This window comes from Elephas maximus, chromosome 7 (genome assembly GCF_024166365.1).
Source record: "Elephas maximus indicus isolate mEleMax1 chromosome 7, mEleMax1 primary haplotype, whole genome shotgun sequence".
Taxonomy (NCBI): domain Eukaryota; kingdom Metazoa; phylum Chordata; class Mammalia; order Proboscidea; family Elephantidae; genus Elephas; species Elephas maximus.
This window is the reverse complement of record NC_064825.1, coordinates 73,825,512-73,843,263: the sequence shown is the minus strand read 5'-3', so window position 1 is coordinate 73,843,263 and position 17,752 is coordinate 73,825,512. Positions and strand designations below refer to the sequence as shown.

The window sequence follows — 17,752 nt, the reverse complement described above, 5'->3', positions numbered from 1 at the left end:
GGCCTCATACTACCAAGAAAGCAGCACCAGGAGCACAGCATGTCCTTTGGACCTGGGGTTCCTGTGCTAAGAAGCTCCTAGTCCAGGAGAAGATTGACTTCAAGGACCTTCCTCCAGAGTTGACAGAGAAAGCCTTCCGCTGGAGCTGATGCCGTGAATTTGGACTTCTAGCCTACTAGACTGTGAGAGAATAAACTTCTGTTTGTTAAAGCCATCTACTTACGGTATTTCTGTTACAGCAGCACTAGATGACTAAGACAAAAATCAACACGTACAAAAATCTGTAGTATTTTTTATATGCTAAAAAAAAATATATATTTTTTTAAGCAAATACTAAAGAATTGGTGCATTTAAATTATGATGTTGGTGAAGATTATTGAATATACCATGGACTGCAGGAAGAACTAATAAATCAGTCTTATAGGAAATGCAGCCAAAATGCTCCTTAGAAGCAAGGATGATGAGACATCACCTCACACACTTTGGACACATCATTAGGAGGGACCAACTGCTGGAGAAGGACATCATATTTGGTAAAGTAGAGGGTCAGCAAAAAAGACAGAGACCCTCAATGAGATGGATTGACACAGTGGCTGCAACAATGGGCTCAAATGTAGCAATGACTGTGATGATGCTGCAGGACTGGGCAACATTTCATTCTGTTATACTTAAGGTCACTGAGTGAGAGGCTACTCAATGGCACCTAACAGCAACAACTACAAACAATGAATAATCTGAAAAGAAAACAGTTTGATTTACAATAGAATTAAGAAAAATGAAATACTCAGGAATAAATTTAAACAAGGAGGTGCAAGACTTATACACTGAAAACTAAAAAACTTTGCTGAAAGAAAATTACTAGAATCGATAAGTTAATTTAACAATGTGTCAGGATACAAGGTTGTCTTAGACTGGGTTATCTAGAGAAGCAAAACCAGTGAAGCATGTGTGTGTTTGTGTGTGTATATATACAGAGAGAGAGAGAGATTTATATCAAGGAAATGGCTCACGCAGTTGTAGAGGCTGGAAAGTCCCAAGTCCATGAGTCAGGCTAGAGGCTTCTCTCAACTCACATAGCTGCAGGGGCTGGTGAACCCAAGATCCGTAGGTAAGATAGCAGGCCTCTGGCTCACAGGCTGCAGAAGTTGACGAATTCCAAGACTGGCAGATAAGATAGTAGGCTGCTGGCTCACAGGCTTGGAGGGTAACAAATCCCAAGATCAGCAGGTAAACTGCTAGTTCAAGTCCCCAAAACAGGAAGTCAGATGATAATCCAAAGTGAGCAAAAGTCAGCAAGCTTTGCCAGAAAGTCTACATATATTGAATGCAGACCACACCCCCAAGGAAACCCCCTTTCAACTAACTACCTACTCATAGCAGATCTCATTATGGAGGTGATTACGTTATATCAGATCTCATAGGGAGGTGATTACATCATTACATAGCTGCCAAACTACATCATAACTGCCAAACCACTGAGAATCATGGCCCAGCCAAGTTGACATTGTAACCTTAACCATCACAAAGATCAATAATACAGTCAATACATAAAAACCAATAATATTTCTATGTATTAGCAATGAACAATTGGAAAATGAAATGTAAGGAACAACTCCTTTTACAATAGCATCAAATATATGAAATACTTAGGGGAAATTTAACAAAATTTGTGCAAGATCTATACCCTGAAAACTATACAATATTGTTGAAAGTAAATAAATAAATAGAGAGCTATGTCAGATTCAGGAATTGGAAGATTCAAAACTGTTACAATTTCCATCTCCCTAAAATTAACTACAGAGCTAACATAATCCAAATCAAAGCTCTGGGATGGGTTTGTATAGAAATTGACAAGCTAATTCTAAAATTTTTGTAGAAATGCAAATGATATAGAATAGCCAAAATAATTTTAGAAAAGAAGAACAAAGTTGGGAGGACTTACATGAACAGATTTCAAGATTTACCATAACCAACCTATTATGGTAGTGACAAAAGACAGAGAATCCAAAACAAACCCACATATGTGGTAACTATTTTCAACAAAATTACCAAGGCAACTCAAAGGGGAAAAATATTTTCAACGAATATTGCTAGAACAACTGAATATCAACATGAAAAAAACTAGTATCAACCCTTACTTAAATCAAACACAAAAATTAATCTGAAAATAATCATAGACCTAATTATAAAAGATAGAACTTCTAGAAGAAAACACAAAAGAATATCTTCAGACTTAGAGTAGGCAACGTTTTCTTAGATAGGACTCAAAAAAGCATGAAACATAAATTTAAAATTCATAAGCTGGACTTCATCAAAAGTAAAAGTTTATATTAACACTGAGAAAAAGGCAAGCCTCAGACTAAGAGAAGTTATATGTAATACATATATCTGACAAAAGGACTTGTATTCACAATACATAAAGAACTCTTACCACTCAATTATCAGAAGACAAGCAACTTAATTTTTAAATATGGACAAAAGATTTGAACAAATACTTCATAAGCACGTGAAAAGATGTTCAACATTTCCAATCATCAAGAAAGTGCAAATTAAAACCAAAATAAGACTGGAATGGCTAAAATTAAGAAGATTGATAATACTAAGTGTTGATAAGGATGTGGGCATCTACAACTCTTATACAGTATAAAGTGATACAACCATTGTCTTAGTTATCTAGTGCTGCTATAGTAGAAATAGCACAAGTAGATGGTTTTAATAAAAAGAAATTTATTCTCTCACAGTTTAGTAGGTTAGAAGACTGAATTCAAGGTGCCAGCTCCAGGGGAAGGCTTTCTTTCTCTGTTGGCTCTGAGAGAAGGTCATCATCATCAATCTTCCCCAGTCCGGGAGCTTCTTGGCACAGGGACCCCGGGCCCAAAGAACATGCTTTTTTCCTGGCTCTTGATCCTTGGTGGTATGAGGTCCTCCATCTCTCTGTTTGTTTCTCTCTTCTATATCTCTGAAGAGATTGCCTTAAGACACAACCTAGTCCTTGTAGATTGAATCCTGTCTCATAAACATAACTGCCTCTAATCCCACATCATTAACATCATAGAGGTAGGATTTACAACACATAGGAAAATCACATCAGATGACAAAATGGTGGATAATCACACAATCTTGAGAATCATGGCCCGGCCAAGTTGACAGATATTCTGGGGGACACAACTGAATCCATGACAACCATTTTGGAAAACTGCTTGGTAGCTTCTAATAGAGTTAAATATATAGCTACCATATAAGCCACCTATTTTACTCCCGAGTATTTACGCTAAGAAATGAAGACATACGTTCACACAAACACTGGTGCACAAATGTTCATAGAAGCTTTATTTATATTATTTATAATTTGACTATTATACATTATTTGAATATTGTATATTATTCACAATTTGACTATTATAATAGTAAAAAACTGGAAATAACCTAAATATCCATCAACAGGTGAATGGATAAAAAAAAAGAGTATTTAAAATGTATAAACAAAAAAATAATTACTCTTCAGCAATAAAAAGGAACAAATTACTGATACACCCAACAACATGGATAAAACCCAAAAAAATTATGTTGAGTAAAAGAAGCCAGACAGAAAAGATTACATTCTGTATCTTTCCATTCATATAAAATTACATAAAATGGAGCCACAGGTGCAGTGAAAACTTTCAGAGGTAATGTAAATGTTCTGTATCTTGATTATGGTGGTAGTTTAATGGATGATTATATCTATCAAAACTCATTGGATTACACACTTTAAATGGGTACCATTTATTGTACATAAATGATACCTCAATAAAATTGTCTTTTAAAAAGTACGATATGAAAAGATCGACCTTATTCAATAAAAGAGAGGAGAGAAGACCGACCTGGATTTGAAACGATAAGTATCATACAGTCAGGACTATGACGGATTATGGCAGGAATGACTGTTTTCATAATATTCACATTACGCTGGACCAGGGCAAGACGGCTTTCTCCCTCCTGTTGCCGTGCACCTGCTGTGACAATAACTAATTTGGAGTTTGCAGACATACTGAAATCTAAAAAGAAAACAAAAGATAATATTTGGATCAAGGTTGCTATAATCACTGTGACTTATTTCTTTAAAAGTCTGTTTGTATTCAAGTGCTCATCTACTTTTTTTTTTTTTTTTGCAGAGCAACAGACATTCCATGTAGTAATACCGTCTTGTATAGTCTGAAGGAACACTTGTCACCATGAGTTGCCAATTTTCACACAGCTAACTCTAATTTTTCATTAATAACAGAACTTACCACCCCTCTAGCCCACATTTCCATTTGGTATTAAGGCCAGAAGCAATGCAAGTTAGCTCTCTGGCTGCTTAGAATACCATATGAATCAAAGCTTAGAAATATGAAAATTTATGTGTCTGTTTTAAGATTTGAAGAGTGTTTTTGTACTGTGGTGGCTTGCGTGTTGCTGTGATGCTAAAAGCCATACCACCAGTATTTCAAATACTAGCAGGGTCACCCATGGTAGACAGGTTTTAACTGAGCTTCCAGACTAAGACATACTGTGAAGAAGGAACTGGCCATTTACTTCTAAAAATTGGCCAGTGAAAACCTTATGAGTAGCAGTGGAACGTTGTCCAATACAGTGCCAGAAAATAAGCCCCTCAGGTTGAAATCACTCAAAATACAACTGGGGAAGCACTGCCTCCTCAAAGTAAAGTCGACCTTAATGATATAGATGGAGTAAAGCTTTTGGGACCTTCATTTGCTGGTGTGGCATGACTCAAAATGAGAAGAAACAGAGGAAAACATTCAATAATAATTGGAATGTGGAATGTACAAAGTATGAATCTAGGAAAACTGAAAGTTGTCAAAAATAGAATGGAATGTTTGATGACAAATATCCTAGGCATTGGTGAGCTGAAACGGACTGATATTGGCCATTTTGAATAAGACAATTATGGTCTACTATGCCAGAAGTGACACATTGAAGAGGAACAGCGTTGCATTCACTGTCAAGAAGAACATTTCAAGATCTATCCTGAAATACAGTGCTGTCGTTGATAGGTTAATATCCATACACCTACAAGGAAGATCAGTTAATATGATGATTATTCAAATTTATGTACCAACACAAATGCCAAAGATGAAGAAACTGAAGATTTTTACCAACTTCTGCAGTCTGAAATTGATCAAACATGCAATGAAGATGCAATGATAATTAGTGGTGATTGGAATGCGAAAGCTGAAAACAAAGAAGACAGATTAGTAGATGGAAAATACAGCCTTGAGGATAGAAAGGATGCCAGAGATGGCACAATAGAATTTTGAAAGACCAATAACATATTCATTGGAAATACCTCCTTTCAAAAATATAAACAGTGACTATGCACGTGGACTTCACCACATAGCATACACAGGAATCAAATTGACTACATCTGTGGAAAGAGACAATGGAGAAGCTCAATATCATCAATCATAACAAAGCCAGGAGCCAACTGCAGACCAGACCATCAGTTGCTCATATGCAACCTCAACTTGAAAGAACAAAATTAAAAGAGCCATAGTATAACCATAAGTATACCTCATCTGTATTTACAGACCATCCCAAGAATAGATTTGATGTATATGGAAGAATATATATATATATATACACACATATATGCAGTGTACATATTACAAATACATCCATGTATGCAATAGTGTGCACAGAGGACACAGTCATGAAAACTCCTTAGCCATAACCATACACCTCCCAGGGCTGAGATACTGGGCTTGAGGGCTAGGGACCATTGTCTTGGGGGACATCTACATCAATTGGCATACCATAATCCATATAGACAATGTTCTACATCCTACCTTTAAGAGTAGCAACTGGGGTCTTAAATGCTTGTAAGCAGCCATCCAAAATATAACAATTGGTCTCTTCCCATCTGGAGCAAAGAAGACTGAAGAAAAACAAAGACTCAGCAAAACAATTAGTCCAAAGGACTAATGGACAACATAAGCCACAGCCTTCACTAGCCAGAAACCAGATGAACTAGACAGTGCCTCATTATCACTACCAACTGCTCCGATGGGACCACAATAGTACCTCATGGACAGAGCAGGAGAGAAATGTGGAATAAAATTAAAACTCATAAAGAAGACCAGATTTACTGGTCTGATAAGAGACAGGTAGAACTCCTGAGACTATGGCCCTCAGACATCCTTCAAACTTGGAACTGAAATCACTTCCAGAGACCACCTTATAGCCATTGTCTTAGTCATCTAGTGCTGCTATAACACAAACACTACAAGTGGATGGCTTTACAAAGAAAAATTAATTTTTTTTAGTAGACTAGAAGTCCAAATTCGGGGTGTCAGCTCCAGGGGTAGGCTTTCCGTCTGTGTCAGCTCTGGAGGAAGGTCTTTCTCATCAATCTTTCCTGGGACTAGAAGCTTCTCCACACAGGAACCCTGGGTCTAAACAACGCACTCTGTTCCTCGTGCTTCTTTCTTGGTGGTGTGAGGTCTCCTAGTCTCTGCTCACGTCCCTTTTCTTTTATCTCTTGTAAGATAAAAGGTGGTACAGGTCACACCCCAGGGAAACTCCCTTTATATTGGACCAGGGATGTGCCTTTAATAAGGGTGTTACAATCCCATCCTAATCCCCTTTAATGTAAAGTTAAAATCTTAAAATGGAGGACAACCACACAGTACTGGGAATCATGGCCTAACCAAGTTGACACATATTTTGGGAGTACACAATTCAATCCATGATAGCCAACAGCAGACAGTCCTATAAAATTTACAGTAACATCAGTGAGGAATGTATAGCTCAGAAGAATCAACTAAACAAGACCTAAAGGGCAGCGTTTGCCCCAGAGCAAAATTCAGAAGGATGGTAGGGGCAGGAAAGCTGGGCCAATGGACATGGGTAACCCAGGGATGAAGAGGGGACAGTGCTGACACATTGCAAAGGGATTTGCAACCAACGTCATGAAACAAGTTGTATATAAATTGTTGAACAGGAAACTAATTTGTTCTCTAAATTTTCACCTAAAAAATAAAATGTTTTTTAAAAATACATGAAGAGTACAGCTGATGTCATTGAAGTGTGCATACAGAACTGTTGAATTGGTGAGTGTTTTTTGTCTATATTTGCACCACAATAAAAAAATAATTAAAAAATAGATTTGACACATTGAACACTAATGACCAAGGACCAGACAAGTTGTGGGACAACATCAAACATGAAGAAAGAAGAACGTCACCAAAAAGACAGAAAAGAAAGACCAAAATGGATGTCAGAATGGAATGGAAGAAACAATGAAGTAAAAGAGCTGAACAGAAGATTCCAAAGAGCGATTTGAGAAGACAAAACAAAGTATTATAATGAAATGTGCAAAGACCTGAAGCTAGAAAACCAAAAGAGAAGAACAAGCTTGGCATTTCTCCAGCTGAAAGAACTGAAGAAAAAATTTAAGCCTTGAGTTGCAATAGTGAAGGATTCTATGGGCAAAATATTGTATGACACAGGAAGTATCAAAAGAAGACAGAATAGAGGAAGGGCCAAGATGATGGATAGTCAGATGCTTCTGGTAGTCCCTCTTACAGCAAAGACATGAAAAAATAGCAAAGGCAAAGTTAAGAAATCAGACTGAGCAGCAGGAGGAGGCAAAGACAGTTCAGAAGCAGTGAGGAGTTGCTGGACCTGACTTGGTGGGAGCTGGTACCCCATAGGCCCAATACCCTGGTGTGACCACAGCAGGGCTGGCAGTAGCATTTGGGGTGCATTTTCATAGCGGGAGAGAGCAAGTGGCACAGAGTCTATGCACACCCCCAGAATCAGTGAATAACAGTGCTCTCAGCAAAAGATAAGTATTTGTGTTTAATCTATCATGCAGACCAAAAAACACCCTTTTGAAAGAGCTCTCTCCCATATATCTGATCCCTCCTCCCTCTGCTGCAGTCCTCAAGCCAGCTTCAGTGGCAGTTGCTTTCCCTGGGCCTGAGATAGGTCCTGCTGTGTGCACCGAGCCATTCTCTTGGCCTTGGAGAAGGAACAAATTAACAAATGGGGAAAAAATAATCTTCTACCTCTCCTAAGTTGGGAACTCAGGACAGAAGCAGCTCCTTTCCTGGGCTACAGGTACAAGTGGTCCACGTATTTTGAGTGCCTCTCACCCTTGAATGGACCTGTGTGGGCCCATTTCAGCAGCTTAGGCCCTTGCTGCCACAGTGCAACAGTGCATGTGCCTGAGGTCTGACTTTAACTGTTTCAGCTGTGTGGTGGAGAGGCAGGTTTTTGACGTTTGACACTGCCCATTAAGCAAGGTCCTCACCTACCCACATCAGGGGCCTGAGGATTGGTGGCTCCACCCATGCCACCTGCAACAGGTGTCCAAAGATAAGTGGTGCCTCTCAGTCCTTACAACCAAAAGTACTAGGAGTGCATGGTCCAGCTGCAGAGCCCACCCACCTGTGCGCTCTAGGGAACAGAGATGTGCTTCTGTCACAGACACATGAGGGACTGTTGTCAGCCCCCTGCCTTGCTCAGTGCATGACCTCCTGCTGCAGCTAGATACCTGAGCCTACACCAATCACCCCTGCTCCTCTAAGACTGTAGGTGAGAGCCTGTGCCAGAAAATTGGTGACAGACTACCTAGACACCTCACCTGAATCCATACAAGAAAAGTGAATGCACTCTTGGGCTCATACACCTGGTAACAGCTGTAGTGACCTGTTAACAGGACGTTAGAGCTTCAAAGCTTCCAATAATCAAACTAGCTCATTTGAGCAGCTAATTTGGGCATATCAAAACAAAACAAAGCAAGAAGCTAGGACACAGTAAGCAAACATAAAATAAATTAATACAATAACCTATAGATGGCTCAGAGACAACAGTCAATATCAAATCACATAAAGAAGCAGAACACGATCGCTTCAACAAGCTCCCAAAAGAAAGAATCATGGAATCTTTCAGACAAAGATATCTCCTGGAATCGCCAGAGGTAGAACACAAAAGATTAATATACAGAACTCTTCAAGAGATCAGGAAGGAGACCAGGCAAAATGCAGAACAAGCCAAGGAACACACAGATAAAGCAGTGGAGGAATATAACAAGGTTATTCAAGACCATAACGACAAATATAATAGGCTGCAAGAATCCATAGAAAGACAGCAATCAGAAATTCAGAAGATTACCAATAAAATTTCAGAACTAAACAACTTAATAGAAAGTCAGAGGAGCAGAATTGAGGAAATGGAAGTCAGAACTAGTGAAATTGAAGATAAAACACTTGGCACCAATATACTCAAAGAAAAATCAGATAAAATAATTTTTTTTTTTTTTAATGAAGAAACCCTAAGAATCATGTGGGACCCTATCAAGAGAAATAACCTACGAGTGATTGGAGTACCAGAACAGGGAGGGAGAACAGGAAATACAGAGAAAATTGTTGAAGATTTGTTGGCAGAAAAATTCTCTGATATCATGAAAGACAAGAAGATATCTATCCAAGATGCTTATTGAACCCCACACGAGGTAGATCCCAAAAGAAAGTCACCAAGACATATTATAACCAAACTTGCCAAAACCAAAGTTAAAGAATTTTAAGAGCGGCTAGGGATAAACAAAAAGTTACCTACAAAGGAGAGTCAATAAGAATAAAGTCGGAACTAAGAGCCCAAGAGACAGAAAGGGCCACATGAACCAGAGACCTACATCATCCTGAGACCAGAAGAACTAGTTGGTGCCCGGCCACAATCGATGACTGCCCTGACAGGGAGCTCAGCAGAGGACCCCTGAGGGAGCAGGAGAGCAGTGGGATGCAGACCCCAAATTCTCATAAGAAGACCAAACTTAATGGTCTGACTGAGACTGGAGGAATCCCGGCGGTCATGCTCTCCAGACCTTCTGTTGACACAGGACAGGAACCATCCCTGAAGACAACTCATCAGACATGAAAGGGACTGGTCAGCGGGTGGGAGAGAGACGCTGATGAAGAGTGAGCTAATTATATCAGGTGTACACTTGAGATTGTGTTGGCAACTCTTGTCTGGAGGGGGGATGGGAGGATAGAGAGAGAGGGAAGCCGGCAAAATTGTCAAGAAAGGAGAGACTGAAAGGGCTGACTCAAGACGGGGAGAGTAAGTGGGAGTAGGGAGTGAGATGTATGTAAACTTATATGTGACAGACTGATTGGATTTGTAAATGTTCACTTGAAGCTTAATAAAAGTTATTATAAAAAAAAAAAAAAAAAAAAAGACTAAAGGGGCACACCAGCCCCTGGGGCAAAGACTAGAAGGCAGGAGGGGACAGGAAAGCTGGTAATAGGGAACCCAAGGTTGAGAAACGGAGAGTGTTGACATGTCATGGGGTTTTTAACCAATGCCATAAAACAATGTGTGTACTGTTTAATTAGAAACTAGTTTGTTCTGTAAAGCTTCATCCGAAGTACAACAAAGAAATTTAAAAAAAAAAAAAAAAAGAATAAAGTCGGACTACTCGGCAGAAGCCATGCAAGCAAGAGCCAATGGGATGACATATATAAAGCCTTAAAGGAAAATAATTGCTAGTTAAGAATCATATATCCAGCAAAACTGTCTCTCAAATAAACCAAAAACCCACTGCCGTCAAGTCAATTCTGACTCATAGCGAACCTATACGACAGAGTAGAACTGCCCTGTAGAGTTTCCAAGGAGCACCTGGCGGATTTGAACTGCTGACCTTTTGGTTAGCAGCTGTAGCACTTAACCACAACACCACCAGGGCTTCCGTCTCTCAAATATGAAGGCGAAATTAGGACATTTCCCAGAAAACAGAAGTTTAGGGAATTTGTGAAGACCAAACTGCCATAAGATCTAGCAATCCCACTTCTTGGAATATATCCTAGAGAAATAAGAGCCCTCACATGAACAGATATATGCACACCCGTGTTCATTACAGAACTGTTTACAATAGCAAAAAGATGGAAACAACGAAGGTGCCCATCAACAGAAGAATAGATATATAAATTATGGTACATTCACATAATGGAATATTTTGCAATGATTAAGAACAACGATGAATCTGTGAATCATCTCATAACATGGATGAATCTGGAAGGCATTATGTTGAGTGAAATTAGTCAGTACCAAAAGAACAAATATTTTGTGAGACCACTATTATAAGAACTCAAGAAAAAGTTTAAATACAGAGGAAAATATTCTTTGATGGTTACGAGTGTGGGGGGGAGGGAGGGGGTATTCACTAATTAGATAGTAGACAAGAACTATTTTAGGTGAAGGGAGTGACAACACACAATAAGGGGAGGTCAGGACAACTGTACTAAACCAAAAGCAAAGAAGTTTCCTGAATACAACCAAATACTTCAAAGGCCAGAGTAGCAGGTATGGGATCTGGGGACCATGGTTTCCGGGGACATCTAGGTCAACTGGCATAACAAAAGGTATCAAGAAAACGTTCTGCATCAACTTTGGTGAGTGGCATCTGGGGTCTTAAACATTAGCAAGCAGCCATCTAAGATGCATCAACTGGTCTCAACCCACCTGGAGCAAAGGAGATTGAAGAACACCAAAGTCACAAGGTAAATATGAGTCCAAGAGACAGAAAGGGCCACATAAACCAGAAACTACATCAGCCTGAGACCAGAAGAACTAGATGGTGCTCAGCTACCACTGATGAGGGCCCTTACAGGAAACACAACAGAGAATCCCTGATGGAGAAGGAGAACATGGGATGCAGACATCAAATTCTCGTAAAAAGACCAGACTCAATGGTCTGAGACTGGAGGGACCACAGACGTCATGGACCCCAGACCCTCTGTTAGCCCAAGGCTGGAACCATTCCCAAAGCCAACTCTTCAGACAGGGATTGGACTGGACTATAAGTCAGAAAATGATACTGGTGAGGAGTGAGCTTCTTGGCTCAAGTAGACACATGAGACTATGCGGGCAGCTCCTTTTAGAGGCAAGATGAGAAGGCGGGAGGGGACAGGAGTTGGTTGAATAGACACGGGGAATACAGGGCAGAGAGGAACGTGCTGTCACATTAGGGGGAGAGTAGCTAGGGATACATAGCAAGGTGTGTATAAGGTTTTATATGAAAGACTGATTTTGATCTGTAAACTTTCACTTAAAGCACAATACATTTAAAAAAAAGACAGAAGTAATATACAGAGTCGCTGTTCAACGTTTCAGGAAATAGCATATGATCAAGAATGGACGGTATTGAAGGAATAGTTCAAGCTGTACTGAAGGCATTGGCAAAAAACAAGGCTCCAGGAATTGAAAGAATACCAACTGAGATGTTTCAACAAACAATGCAACCCTGGAAGCTCTCACTCTTCTATGCCAAGATATTCGGAAGACCTGGCCAACCGACTGGATGAGATCCGTATTTGTGCCCATTCCAGAGAAAGCTGATCCAACAGAATGTGACAGCTATCAAATAATATCATCAATATCATAAAAAAAAAAAAACCCAGTGCCGTTGAGTTGATTCTGACTCATATCGACCCTAGAGAACAGGGTAGAACTGCCCCACAGAGTTGCCAAGGAGCGCCTGGTGGATTCGAACTGCCAACCCTTTGGTTAGCAGCTGTAGCACTTAACGCAAGTAAAATTTTGCTAAAGAGAAACCAAAAACAGTTGTAGCAGTACATCACTAGGAAACTACCAGAAATTCAAGCCAGATTCAGAAGACAATGTGAAACAAGAGATTTCATTGCTGATGTTAGATGGATTGTGGCTGAAAGCAGAGAATACTAGAAAGATGTCCACCTGTGTTTTATTGACTATGCAAAGGCATTCCACTGTGTAGATCATAACAAATTATGGATAATATTGTGAAGAATGGGAATTCCAGAACGCTTAATTGTGCTCATGCAGAACCTGTACATAGACCAAGAAGCAGTTGTTCGAACCGAAAAAGGGGATACTGTGTGTTTTAAAGTCAAGGTGTGTGTCAGGGTTGTATCATTTCACCATCTTATTCAATCTGTATGCTAAACAAATAATCTGAGAAGCTGGACTATATGAAGAAGAATAGGGCATCAAGTTTGAATGAACACTCATTAACAACCTGCGGTGTGCAGGTGACAGAACCTTGCTTGCTGAAAATGAAGAGGACTTTAAGCAGTTACTGATGAAGATCAAAGACTACAGCCTTCAGTATGGATTACGTCTCAACATAAAAAAAAAAAAAAAAAGTCACAACTGGACCAATAAGTAACATCATGACAAAAGGAGAAAAGATTGAAATTGCCAAGGATTTCATTCTAATTGTATCCACAATCAACACCCATGGAAGCAGCAGTCAAGAAATCAAAAGACCCAATTGCATTGGGCAAATCTGCTGCAAAAGGCCTCTTTAAGGTGTTAAAAAGCAAAGATATCACTTTGAGGACTAAGCTGTGCCTGATCCAAGCCATGGTATTTTCTATTCCCTCCTATGCATGTGAAAGCTGGACAATGAAGAAAGAAGACCAAAGAAAAATCGATGCCTTTGAATTATGGTTTTGGTGAAGAATACTGAATATATCTTGGACTTCCAGAAGAACAAATAAATCTGTCTTAGGAGAAGTACAGCCAGAATGCTCCTTAGGAGCAGGTTTGGCGAGACTTCATCTCAAGTACTTGGGACATGTTATCGGAGGGAACAGTTCCTGGAGAAGGACATCATGCTTGGTAAAGTAGAGGATCAGCAAAAAAGAGAAAGATCCTCAACAAGATGGATTGACACAGTGGCTGCAGTAATGGGCTCAAACACAGTAACAATTGTGTGAGGATGGGCAGGACCAGGGAGTGTTTCATTCTGTTGAGCACAGGGTCATTTTGAGTCTGCATCTAACAACAAGAAGAGTGTATTCACTTCTAATTATTAGAGTATTTGCTTCTAATTAACATAAGAGACTGGAACAAGTTCTTAATCCACAAAAGAAAATAAACTACCTCTTAAATGTGATGACCAGCCTTATTTCATCTACTGAATCCAATGTCAATATGATAACACTCACTAACCCATACTCGATTTTTTAAAAGTATTATATAGCTGGGAGTTATTTTTCAGATGGATGTCAAAATTAGGTAAAATTTCTTCCTCTACGTGCCCATCTCTATTTTTTTTAACTTATTTTTATGCTTTCTTAGAGAAGGAAATTTGCTTAATTTTTTAATATTGCATTTCCATTTATGGTCATTCACATATCTTTCTAATCTAAAATTTAGACAATTTATGAAACATAAACACTTAAATACCTTTATGTCTTTCCTGCCTCAGTTAAGATTTTTATAAGCTTAGAAGGGTGGCATTTCTTAGGCTGACATGTTACACATTAAACTAAAAGATCATCTCTCCCTCATGATAAGTAAAAACTCTACAGCTGGAAGTTCACTGCTCTCTCTGCATATGCAGTCTACTCATTCTTTCTCCAAGACTTTGCTCAGCTTTCACCTTTCACACAGCTATATCCAACCAAATAAGTCTCCCTCTCTACCTTCCGCCCTCTCTGCTTCTCTCCTTCTCTCCCTCTCTAATTTCTAGAGGATAAACAGCAAAACGACCTTGCAACTTCTCCAGAGTAATCTTTGCATGACTATGATAGATTATTTGAAATATTAGTAATTATACTATCAAATTCAGTTAAAGCATATACCAAAGTAAAATACCAAGTCTTTTCATAATCTGACTTCAAATTATCTTACTGGCTTTATGCCTTATTTTTTTATTTTATTTTCCAACTTCCCTGATTCTGTTAACGCCATCATCTCCTTACCTGTTATTTATTTTCCTTTCTAAATATACCTCAAGCCTCAAAGAGACAGCAAACCATAATGGTCTAAACCAAAGGCTCTGGGGTCCAACTGCCTGTATCCTGACTCTTACCCCTGAGCAAGTTCTTTGCTTACCCTCTCACCCTCAGTTCCTCACCTGTAAGACTGAGTTAATAATACTTTTTCTTTTATGCAGTTCTTAGGAAGATTATTCAGTGAGTTAATATACATAAAGAACAATGCCTAGGAACATATTAAATGTTAAATAAGTGTTAGCAATTATCACTACTACTATTATTTTTTTATTGTACTTTAGACAGTTTACAGTTTCTCATTACACAGTTAATAGGCATACTATTTTGTGACACTGGTTGCCAATATGACTATTATGTTGTTGATCATATACTTATTAAAATCTCAATTCCTCTGCCAGGCATTGCCTAGTAATAGCATTCATAAATACAATCCTACTTTATTGAATTTTTCTAGCATTTACTGTCTGTAATTCTCAAACAGTTCTTATAATATAGTGCTTTATACTGTTATTTTCTCATGGTCGTGTCTTACTTACACCTCTAACTTGATTATAAGCTCCATAAGAACAGATTTTGATTTCATATTCCTCCCTTCCTTCCACAAATATTTTAGTACCTCCTATGTTGCAGGCTGCAGAGCCCTTGGGTGGTGTAAACACTTAATACACTTGGCTGCTAACCGAAAGGTTATGGGAGGAAGTCCTCCCAGAGGTGTCTCAGAAGAAAGATCTGGCAATTTGCTGCCAAAAGATCACAGCCTTGAAAACCCTGTGGAGGACAGTTCTACTCTACACATATAGGGTCACCATGTGTCCAAATATTTTTGTTTGTTTTGGTTACTATTGATATTTTCTTTTCATATGTTTATAAGCCATTTGAGTTTCTTCTTTTGTGACATATTCAAATCTTTCCTCATTTTTCCATTAAGCTATTTAGATTTATCTTGTTTATTATAGAAGTTTTTCCATTCTAAACACTATTTCTTTGTCAATTGTTTATATTGCAAATATCTTCTCTCGGTTTATGGCTACTCTTTTATGGTGTGTTTTTTTTAATACAATTTTTATTGTGCTTTAAGTGAAAGTTTACAGATCAAGTCAGTCTCAAAAACCCATATACACCTGGCTACACACTCTGAATTACTCTCCCCCTAATGAGACGGCCCGCTCTCTCCCTCCACTCTCTTTTCGTGTCCTTTTCGCCAGCTTCTAACCCCCTCCACCCTCTCATCTCCCCTCCAGGCAGGAGATACCAACATAGATTCAAGTGTCCACCTGACCCAAGAAGCTCACTCCTCACCAGCATTTTTATGGTGTGTTTTTATAAACATAAACTCATTTTTAAATTGCAGTAAAAAGTATATAGCAAAAATTTGCCAATTCAACAATTTTTACGTATACAAATCAGTGACATTGACCACATTCATCATGTTGTGCAACCATCAACACTACCTACTTCCAGATTACTGTACCGCCATTAATAGAAACTCAGTGGCCCTTAAGCAATGGCTCCCTCTTTCCCTTGTGTCTCTGGTGTTCTTCATTCTCCTTTGCTCCAGGTGGGTTGAGACCCACTGATGCACCTTAGATGGCTGCTTGCTAGAGTTTAAGGCCCCAGACGCCACTCACCAAAGTCGGATGCAGAATGTTTTCTTAATACATTTTGTTATGCCAATTAACGCAGATATCCCCTGAAACCATGGTCCCCAAACCCCTGCCCCTGCTACTCTGGCCTTCAAAGTATTTGGTTGTAATCAGGAAACTTCTTTACTTTTGGTTTAGTCCAGATGTGCTGCCCTCTCCTGTACTGTGTATTGAAAGACAGTCTTTTTAACAAATGGTGCTGGCAAAACTGGCTGTCCCTCTACAAAAAAATGAAACAGGGCCCATACTTCACACCATACACAAAAACTAATTCAAAATGGTTCAAAGGCCTAACTATAAAACAAAAACTATAAAGATCATAGAAGAAAAAATAGGATCAACGCTAGAGGCTCTAATACACGGCATTAACAGGATACAAACAATAACTAAGAACACACAAACTCCAAAAGATAAACTAGATAACTGGGATCTTCTAAATATTAAAAACTTATGCTCATGAAAATACTTCACCAAAAGAGTAAAAAGAGAACCTACAGACTGGGAAAAATTTTTTGGCTAGTACAAATTCAACAAGCATCTAATTTGTAAAATCTACTGGAAAACCCAACACTTCTACAGCAAGAAGACACATAATCCAATGTAAAAATGGGCAAAGGATATGAACAGACACTTACCAAAGAAGACATTCAATCGGCTAACAGACACATGAGGAAATGCTCCCGATCACTACCATTACAGAAATGCAAATCAAAACCACAATGAGATACCATCTCATCTCAACATTACTGGCAGGAATTTTTTTTTTAATAATTTTTATTGTGCTTTAAGTGAAAGTTTACAAATCAAGTCAGTCTCTCACACAAAAACCCATATACACCTTGCTACATACTCCCAATTACTCTCCCCCTAATGAGAAAAAAAAAAATTTTTTTTTTTAATGAGACAGCCTGCTTTCTCCCTCCACTCTCTCTTTTCGTGTCCTTTTCGTCAGCTTCTAACCCCATTCACCCTCTCATCTCCCCTCCAGACAGGAGATGCCAACATAGTCTCAAGTGTCCACCTGATCCAAGAAGCTCACTCCTCACCAGCATCCCTCTCCAACCCATTGTCCAGTCCAATCCATGTCTGAAGAGTTGGCTTCAGGAATGGTTCCTGTCCTGGGCCAACAGAAGGTATGGCCATGACCACCAGGGTCTTTCCAGTCTCAGTCAGACCATTAAGTCTGGTCTTTTTATGAGAATTTGGGGTCTGCATCCCACTGCTCTCCTGCTCCCTCAGGGGGGTTCTCTGTTGTGTTCCCTGTCAGGGCAGTCATCAGTTGCAGCTGGGCACCATCTAGTTCTTCTGGTCTCAGGATGATGTAGTCTCTGGTTCATGTGGCCC

At 39.1% G+C, this 17,752-nt stretch overlaps 1 protein-coding gene across 1 annotated transcript in view; it reads right to left on the bottom strand.

Annotated features, from left to right (window-relative positions):
- The window catches only part of LOC126079532 (L-lactate dehydrogenase C chain), a 51,977-nt gene that overhangs the window by 17,526 nt on the left and 16,699 nt on the right, over positions 1 to 17,752 (bottom strand). The window contains exon 3 of the mRNA XM_049890617.1: positions 3,864 to 4,037. Coding sequence (XP_049746574.1) covers positions 3,864 to 4,037 — 174 coding nt within the window. The remainder of the gene's footprint in view (positions 1 to 3,863; positions 4,038 to 17,752) is intronic.